Source organism: Dreissena polymorpha, chromosome 1 (assembly GCF_020536995.1).
Source record: "Dreissena polymorpha isolate Duluth1 chromosome 1, UMN_Dpol_1.0, whole genome shotgun sequence".
Taxonomy (NCBI): domain Eukaryota; kingdom Metazoa; phylum Mollusca; class Bivalvia; order Myida; family Dreissenidae; genus Dreissena; species Dreissena polymorpha.
In genome coordinates, this window is record NC_068355.1 from 108,720,557 (window position 1) to 108,730,777 (window position 10,221).

The 10,221-nt window shown below is 40.3% G+C and overlaps 1 protein-coding gene across 2 annotated transcripts in view; it reads left to right on the forward strand.

Moving 5' to 3' along the window:
- Nucleotides 1–10,221, forward strand: part of LOC127843991 (lysosomal aspartic protease-like) — a 32,475-nt gene that overhangs the window by 21,421 nt on the left and 833 nt on the right. Inside the window, exons 8-9 of one of the 2 annotated variants that reach the window (XM_052373946.1) lie at nucleotides 778–876; nucleotides 5,156–9,420. In XM_052373946.1, coding sequence (XP_052229906.1) covers nucleotides 778–876; nucleotides 5,156–5,404 — 348 coding nt within the window. In that variant the 3' untranslated portion in view covers nucleotides 5,405–9,420. Of the gene's footprint in view, nucleotides 1–777; nucleotides 877–5,155; nucleotides 9,421–10,221 lie in introns of those variants that run through there. The other variant, XM_052373954.1, reaches the window with a different exon arrangement.

The following is a 10,221-nucleotide window of genomic DNA, read 5'->3' on the forward strand; positions in this document are numbered from 1 at the left end:
AGAGGTATGAGCAGATTGTGGGGACTTCTATAGAAGAGGAAGAGTTATGGGCAGATTTGGGGACACAGTAGGGAAATAGTTATGGGCAGATTTGGGAGACTCATAGTAGGGGAAGAGTTATGGGCAGATTGGGGGGACTTTCATTGTAAGGGAAGAGTTATGGGCAGATTTGGGGAGACTCCCATAGTAGGGGAAAGGTATGGGCAGATTGGGGGGACTCCCATAGTAGGGGAAAAGTATGGGCAGATTGGGGGGACTCCCATAGTAGGGGAAAGGTATGGGCAGATTGGGGGGACTCCCATAGTAGGGGAAAAGTATGGGCAGATTGGGGAGACTCCCATAGTAGGGGAAAGGTATGGGCAGATTGGGGGGGGGGCTCCTATAGTAGGTGAAGAGGTATGGGCAGTGAACATATTGTATTAGGGAATTAACTGCTATACATTAAATTTAATATTTATTGAATTCCGTGCCCTACCAAGTTTTGAAGTCTGTATTTAAAATCTTCATTGTACACCCATGATGAAAGAAAATGTAAAGCACTGTAGGTGTATGGCTTATGTCACTGTTTATGAAGTTGTAAATGCATTTTATTTAAATATTTAGGATACAAAAATCACAGTGAATAATGTAAGAAAGATTTTGCAAATAAATTTGCCTTACAACAGTCATTGAAATAATCAGTTCAATCAAGTTTAGACCCAAAAATGTTACAGCTTGTGCTTTCATGTTCAGAATATAAAGAAAACCCAGTTCCCATTTTAATGTTCAATATTCCAGTACATCATTGATTGTGGAACCATCGACCAGCTTCCACCAGTGACGTTCACACTGGGAGGAAAGCAATTCACACTGACAGGCGCCGAATATGTGCTCAAGGTAAGTGTTCACACTGACAGGCGCCTAGTATGTGCTCAAGGTAAGTGTTCACACTGACAGGCACCAAGTATGTGCTCAAGTAAGTATTCACACTGACAGGCGCCTAGTATGTGCTCAAGGTAAGTGTTCACACTGACAGGCGCCTAGTATGTGCTCAAGGTAAATGTTCACACTGACAGGCACCAAGTATGTGCTCAAGTAAGTGTTCACACTGACAGGCACCTAGTATGTGCTCAAGGTAAGTGTTCACACTCACAGGCACCAAGTATGTGCTCAAGTAAGTGTTCACTCAGACAGGCGCCCAGTATGTGCTTAAGGTAAGTGTTCATACTGACAGGTGCCTAGTATGTGCTCAAGTAAGTGTTCACACTGACAGGCACCTAGTATGTGCTCAAGGTAAGTGTTCACACTCACAGGCACCAAGTATGTGCTCAAGTAAGTGTTCACTCAGACAGGCGCCCAGTATGTGCTTAAGGTAAGTGTTCATACTGACAGGTGCCTAGTATGTGCTCAAAGTAAATGTTCACACTGACAGGCACCAAGTATTTGCTCAAGTAAGTGTTCACACTGACAGGTGCCTAGTATGTGCTCAAGGTAAGTGTTCACACTGACAGGCGTCTAGTATGTGCTCAAGGTAAGTGTTCACACTGACAGGCACCAAGTATGTGCTCAAGTTAGTGTTCACTCTGACAGGCGCCTAGTATGTGCTCAAGCTAAGTGTTCACACTGACAGGCACCAAGTATGTGCTCAAGTAAGTGTTCACTCTGACAGGCGCGGAGTATGTGCTCATGATAAGTGTTCACTCTGATAGGCGCCTAGTATGTGCTCCAGGTAAGTGTTCAAACTGACAGGTGCCTAGTATGTGCTCAAGGTGAGTGTTCATACTGACAGGCGCCTAGTATGTGCTCAAGGTAAGTGTTCACTCTGACAGGCGCCTAGTATGTGCTCCAGTAAGTGTTCACACTGACAGGCATCTAGTATGTGCTCAAATAAGTGTTCACACTGACAGGCATCTAGTATGTGCTTAAGGTAAGTGTTCACACTGACAGGCGCCGAATATGTGCTCAAGGTAAGTGTTCACACTGACAGGCGCCTAGTATGTGCTCAAGGTAAGTGTTCACACTGACAGGCACCAAGTATGTGCTCAAGTAAGTATTCACACTGACAGGCGCCTAGTATGTGCTCAAGGTAAGTGTTCACACTGACAGGCGCCTAGTATGTGCTCAAGGTAAATGTTCACACTGACAGGCACCAAGTATGTGCTCAAGTAAGTGTTCACACTGACAGGCACCTAGTATGTGCTCAAGGTAAGTGTTCACACTCACAGGCACCAAGTATGTGCTCAAGTAAGTGTTCACTCAGACAGGCGCCCAGTATGTGCTTAAGGTAAGTGTTCATACTGACAGGTGCCTAGTATGTGCTCAAGTAAGTGTTCACACTGACAGGCACCTAATATGTGCTCAAGGTAAGTGTTCACACTCACAGGCACCAAGTATGTGCTCAAGTAAGTGTTCACTCAGACAGGCGCCCAGTATGTGCTTAAGGTAAGTGTTCATACTGACAGGTGCCTAGTATGTGCTCAAAGTAAATGTTCACACTGACAGGCACCAAGTATTTGCTCAAGTAAGTGTTCACACTGACAGGCGCCTAGTATGTGCTCAAGGTAAGTGTTCACACTGACAGGCGTCTAGTATGTGCTCAAGGTAAGTGTTCACACTGACAGGCACCAAGTATGTGCTCAAGTTAGTGTTCACTCTGACAGGCGCCTAGTATGTGCTCAAGCTAAGTGTTCACACTGACAGGCGCGGAGTATGTGCTCATGATAAGTGTTCACTCTGATAGGCGCCTAGTATGTGCTCCAGGTAAGTGTTCAAACTGACAGGTGCCTAGTATGTGCTCAAGGTGAGTGTTCATACTGACAGGCGCCTAGTATGTGCTCAAGGTAAGTGTTCACTCTGACAGGCCCCTAGTATGTGCTCCAGTAAGTGTTCACACTGACAGGCATCTAGTATGTGCTCAAATAAGTGTTCACACTGACAGGCATCTAGTATGTGCTTAAGGTAAGTGTTCACACTGACAGACGCCTAGTATGTGCTCCAGGTAAGTGTTCACACTGACAGGTGCAGAGTATGTGCTCAAGGTAAGTGTTCACACTGACAGGCACCTAGTATGTGCTCAAGGTAAGTGTTAACACTGACAGGCGTCGAGTATGTGCTCAAGGTAAGTGTTCACTCTGACAGGCGCCTAGTATGTACTCAAGGAAAGTGTTCACTCTGACAGGCGCCTAGTATGTGCTCAAATAAGTGTTCACACTGACAGGCATCTAGTATGTGCTCAAGTAAGTGTTCACACTGACAGGCGCAGAGTATGTGCACAAGTAAGTGTTCACACTGACGAGCGCCAATAATGTGCTCAAGGTAAGTGTTCACACTGACAGGCACCTAGAATGTGCTCCAGTAAGTGTTCACACTGACAAGCGCCAATTATGTGCTCAAGGTAAGTGTTCACACTGACAGACGCAGAGTATGTGCTCAAGTAAGTGTTCACTTTGACAGGTGCAGAGTATGTGCTCAAGGTAAGTGTTCACACTGACAGGTCAAGAGTGTGTGCTCCAGGTAAGTGTTCACACTGACAGGCCAAGAGTAGGTGCTCAAGGTAAGTGTTTACTTTGACAGGTGCATAATATGTGGTCAAGGTAGGTGTTCACACTGACAGGCCAAGAGTATGTGCTCGAGGTAAATGTTCACACTGACAGGCCCTGAGTAAGTGCTCTATGTAAGTGTTCACACTGACGGGCATATAGTATGTGCTCAAGGTCCGTTTTTACACTGACAGACCCAGAGTATTTCAATCTAAGTGTTCACACTGACAGGCCCAGAGTATGTGCTCAAGGTAAGTGTATTCACTGAGAGGCCCAGAGTATGTGCTCAATTTAATTGTTCACACCGACAGGTGCCGACTAAGTGTTCAAGGTGTTAACACTGACAGGCATTGAATATGTGCTCAAGGTTAGTGTTAACACTGACAGGCCCAGAGTATGTTCCCAAGGTAAGTATTAACACTGACAAAGAGTTTGTTTTTAAGGTAAGTGTTTGAAATCTGTAAGGAATCTAGCTTTCTGATAGCAACTCGCAAAGTCATGTGCCATATTAATTCTATGTTTTTGTACACTCTAAACATGGGCCAAAATGATTATTTTTGTGTAAATCACAATATGATTGGATGCTTAGATAATTATAAGATTGCAATCTTTTTTTAAACAGATTATAATTTGTTATTGAACACTTTTGACTTTAATTTTTTCATGGGTAACGTTGATTTTCATAGGCTTTTAATTTTCTATTTATTATGCTCTCCCAAAATTTATTTTGGGGGGAGCATATAGTCGCCGCTTCGTCTGTCCGTGTGTGTGTGTCTGTCCGTCCGTGCACAATTTTGGTCCGGGCTATTTCTCTGCAAATCATGACCGGAATTCAATGAAACTTTATGGGAAGCTTCACTACCAAGAGGAGATGTGCATATTATCAGTGGGTTCTGGTCGGATGATTTTTCACAGAGTTATGGCCCTTTGAAATTTTCTATAAAAAAATTCTTGTCCCTCCAACTACTGTGCCCTCAAGACGTTTCCTTTTATATGAATATATAGTGCAATATTGTGACAAAAAAAACTTTGGGGTGCATCACCCGTCTCCGACAGTTTCTTGTTACTCTCTGTAATGAAGTGACATGATGGCTTCAGTATACAGAAAACGTGAAGAAAATTCAGTACTTGAAAAAATGAAACCATGATCGTAGGTTACTAGTAAGCTAAAGAGTCTGAACATTTTGAATAAATATGGTATAAGAAAAACAAAGAACTAGTTACCTGCATTCCTTAGCACAAATTTGTCACGAAAAAGCTAAGCTAGTAAGTTTCAGTGTATTGATTTAACTTGTCTGTATATCTGAGGAAGTACAAAATATTTTTTACACATTTGGAATAGAACTCAATATGTCAATCAAATTTAAATTAATTTGCAATTAAATACAATCATTGCTTGTGGGTATCACATGTTAAGTGGTTGAACCATTTTATACCAAAGATTATGACTGAGTTTTGTTTGTTATGATATAACATGTTGTTGTGTTGATTGTAAAAAAAAAACAATTGTGGCAAATCCGAGATCTGTATTTGTTGTAACTTCTTGATTCTGTTATTGTCCAAATAGTCACTCCCAACCTTGCACAATCTGTCTATCCTCTCACCCCTCAGTAACCCTCCCCCTTTCCCTCCTGCAGGTCAGTCAAGCCGGAACGACCACCTGCATTGTGGGCTTCATAGGACTGGATGTGCCTGCTCCCCTGGGACCGCTGTGGATTCTTGGAGACATCTTTATCGGCAAATACTACACAGAGTTTGACATGCAGAACAACAGAGTGGGCTTTGCTCAGTCAGTACAGAATGTCACAGCTGTGAACACTTCTGTGGATCCCTTTGAGATTTACCGTCTTCAACCTGCCAGGCTACGACCAACAGGCAATAAGTGATACACGGTTGTCTTTGCTGTTGTAGATCTGATGCTGTAGTTTCAAAGCTCATTTAGAAGGAAAACTAATACTTTGGATCAATAGAACTTAATTCTGATTTATTTTGTGCTTAAACTCTTGTGAAATTACGTTTTATTTGTTTTACCAGATCAAAATTCTTAATATTGTAGTCAACTTTAAATAAAATGCCACAATATTTTTTTCAATATGTAATAGGTAAGTTTAATAATATGAAAAAAAACACTAAAAATAGATGTGTGACATTTATATGAATAGTTCAGATAAAGTGTAAGTCATTGTACGAAGCAATGTGGGAATAAACTGGCAATTAATATTAAATAAATTAGTAACTGATGTACTTCTTAAGTGTATACATTGAAGTGTAAATGTATGATCTGCCTCTTGTCATAAACTTTAACAGCTTTGAGCTTGGTGTACTTTTTCTATTCTGCTTATTACATATGGTTTATGGAATGTTATATTACATGAATCTCACTGTGATTTGTCACATGTTATATCATGTGAACCATGGTGTTATTTATAACATGCTAGTATATCATGTGCATCTCAATATGATTTGTGACATGCTTATCTCTTGTATACTGATGTGATTTGTAATTTTTTATCATGTTAAAATCAATGTGACATTTGTCACATGAAATATCATGCGAGTCTAAATGTGATGCAAAAAAGCATATACCTAACTAGTCCAGAGCTCCAGATCCTATTTTAAAGCACTCATCATGCAGGGTAAGTCTCAGTGAAATCCCACAAATTCTTATAGTATAATTTGTACTTTTCTTAAGTCAAAGTTTGTTTTGTAAATAATTTGTAATTATGATGTTTTGTTTCATATAATATGACAGTTGACAGTTACTGATTTTAATAAATATTAAATAAACCAGTTTTTATACGCCCGTATAAAATACGGGACGTATTATGTGAAACCCCTTGGCGGGCGGGCGGGGCGGCGGGCGGAAGGCATCACTTTGTCCGGACTCTAATTCAAATTGTATTCATCCGATCTTCACCAAACTTGGTCAGCAGTTGCATCTAGTTGATATCTAGGCCAAGTTCGAATATGGGTCATGCCGGGTCAAAAACTAGGTCATAGGGTCAATAAGTGCATTTTCAAAGGGGCCACTTTGTCCGGACTCTATTTCAAATTGTATTCATCCGATCTTCACCAAACTTGGTCAGCAGTTGCATCTAGTTGATATATAGGCCAAGTTCGAATATGGGTCATGCCGGGTCAAAAACTAGGTCATAGGGTCAATTAGTGCATTTTCAACGGCGCCACTTTGTCCGGACTCTAATTCAAATTGTATTCATCCGATCTTCACCAAACTTGGTCAGTAGTTGCATCTAGTTGATATCTAGGTCAAGTCCGAATATGGGTCATGCTGTGTCAAAAACTAGGTCAAAGGGTCAATTAGTGCATTTTACTTTGTCCGGACTCTAATTCAAATTGTATAAATCTTATCTTCACCAAACTTGGTCAGTAGTTGCATCTAGTTGATATCTAGGCCAAGTTCGAATATGGGTCATGCCAGGTAAAAAACTAGGTCATAGGGTCAATTAGTCCATTTTCAACAGCGCCACTTTGTCCGGACTCTTATTCAAATTGTATTCATCCGATCTTTACCAAACTTGGTCAGTAGTTGCATCTAGTTGATATCTAGGTCAAGTTCGAATATGGGTCATGTCGGGTCAAGAACTAGGTCACGGGGTCACTTTGTGCATTTCAAGCATTTAGCATGGTGTTTGCTCTCTAATTGAAGTAGTTTTCACGTGATCTTCACCAAATTTGGTCAGAAGTTGTGTCTAGATGATATGTAGGTCAGGTTCAAATATGGGTCATGCCGGGTCAAAAATTAGGTCACGAGGTTACTTAGTGCATTTCAAGCAGTTAGCATGGTGTCCGCTCTCTAATTGAAGTAGTTTTCATCTGATCTTCACCTAATTTGGTCAGAAATTGTGTCTAGATGATATGTAAGTTAAGTTCGAATATGAGTCATGACGGGTCAAAAACGAGGTCACGAGGTCACATAGTGCATTTCAAGCATTTAGCATGGTGTCCGCTCTCTATTTGAAGTAGTTTTCATCTGATCTTCACCAAATTTAGTCAGATGTTACATCTAAATGATATCTAGGTCAAGTTCAAATATGGGTCATGCCGGATCAATAACTAGGTCTCGAGGTCACTTAGTGCATTTTAAGCATTGAGCATGGTGTCCAAAACCTTCGAACGGGCGTATCTTGTGACAGTTTGGCACTCTTGTTAACCATTGCGTTCATTGTTATGCTCCCCCAAAATTTATTTTGGGGGGAGCATATAGTCGCCACTTTGTCTGTCCGTGTGTGTGTGCGTCTGTCTGTCCGTCCGTGCACAATTTTTGTCCGGGCTATTTCTCAGCAACTAATAACCGCAATTCAATGAAACTTTATGGGAAGCTTCAGTACCAAGAGGAGATGTGCATATTATCAGCCGGTTCTCGTCGGATGATTTTTCACAGACTTATGGCCCTTTGAAATTTTCCATTAACTGTACATATAGTGCAATTCTTGTCCGGGCTGTCTCAGCAACTAATGACCGGAATTCAATGAAACTTTATGGGAAGCTTCACTACCATAAGGAGATGTGCATATTATCAGCCAGTTCTGGTTGGACGATTTTTCACAGACTAATGGCCCTTTGAAATTTTCCATAAACAGTACATATAGTGCAATTCTTGTCTGGGCTATTTCTCAGTAACTTATGAACGGAATTCAAGGAAACTTTATGGGAAGCTTCACTACCAACAGGACATGTGCATATTATCAGCCGGTTCTGGTCAGATGATTTTTCACAGAGTTATGGCCCTTTGAAATTTTCCATTAACTGTACATATAGTGCAATTCTTGTCTGGGCTATTTCTCAGCAACAAATGACCAGAATTCAATGAAACTTTATGGGAAGCTTCACTACCAAGAGGAGATGTGCATATTATCAGCCGGTTCTCGTAGGATGATTTTTCACAGAGTTATGGCCCTTTGAAATTTTTCATTGTACATATAGTGCAATTCTTGTTCGAGCTTTTTCTCAGCAACTTATTACGGGAATTAAATGAAACTTTATGGGAAGCTTCACTACCAACAGGAGATGTGCATATTATCAGCCGGTAATGGTTGGATGATTTTTCACAGAGTTATGGCCCTTTGAAATTTTCTATAAACTGTACATATAGTGCAATTCTTGTCCGGGCTATTTCTCCCCAACTACAGACTGGAATTCAATGAAGCTTTATGGGAAGCTTAACTACCTTGAGGAGATGCGCATGTTATTTGTTGGTTCTGGTTCGATGATTTATTTAGTGAGATATATCTCTTTGAAATTTTTAAGTTGCTAAACCATCCATCGATTATTTTGTCCAAAGTTATGCCGCTCAAGACGTTTCCTTATATCTGAATATATAGTTCAATATTGTGACAAAAAAAACCTTTGGGGAGCATCACCGGCTCCGACGGTTTCTTGTTCAAATTAGCATCCATGGTTGAAATGGCAGTTGTCCTTTACAAAGACCAGCCATAATATGGAGCTCATAAATCACGTCACGCGCCACGAATAGTGGACAAGTAGAATATTCGTGCTCTGTCATTCTACAGGGTTGAATCAATTATTACTGTTTGTTGTTGTTTTCCCAACGCTTATTGTGTATATCTGAATTCTTTTCCTTTGATATTATGAGATAGATTTTTAACAGCGTTGATTTTTTTGTGATGTGTTAGATAATGTTTATGCCCTTGAGTCATTAAAGTAAACCATTTCAGTTAAGATTATTATTATGTAAAGCCTTTTTTGTGTGAGTACAATTGTTTTAATAATTTGTATTGTGTAGAAAATGTGAAAAATGTGAAAGACCTTTGAAAATGATGTAAGCTGTGGTATTTTGCAGTTGCAAAATTGTATATTAATGTATATACATGCACTTGCATTTCATTCCTGCTAAAAAGCACAAATAAAATGTTATCTATTGCACCATGTTTGTTTTTAGCAATGCTCCTCCAAAATGTGCATGATCCCTATATTCCTACAATAACGTCATCCCTTTGCAGTGTTATCCACAAAGTGTATTTTATCTGTGGCGTGACAAATACAGAAATATAAAGGAAGGAGATTTGCCAGATGTCTCGGTTACAAAAAATTACTATCCTCTACACATTCCGTTTGATTGTAAATGACTTCAATGTCTTAAAGTCTTTCATTATCCGTGCCAATTATTTTGATTTCTGTAAATTTCGTTCTTAGTGGTTGCTATTCATTCTCCTTTGTTAAAGTCTTCTTTTTATGCTCCCCCAAATTTTTTTTGGGGGGAGCATATAGTCGCCGCTTCGTCTGTCTGTCTGTGTGTCCGTCCGTGCACAATTTTGTCCGGGCTATTTCTCAGCAATTAATGACCAGAATTCAATTAAACTTTATGGGAAGCTTCACAACCAAGAGGAGATGTGCATATTATCAGCCGGTTTTGGTCGGATGATTTTGCACAGAGTTATGGCTCTTTGAAATTTTGCATTAACTGTACATATAGTGCAATTCTTGTCCGGGCTATTTCTCAGCAACTAATGACCGGAATTCAATGAAACTTTATGGGAAGCTTCACTACCAAGAGGACATGTGCATATTATCAGCCGGTTCTCGTCGGATGATTTTTCACAGACTTATGGCCCTTTGAAATTTTCCATTAACTGTACATATAGTGATATTCTTGTTTGGGCGATTTCTCAGCAACTAATGAATGGAATTCAATGAAACTTTATGGGAAGTTTCACTACCAAGA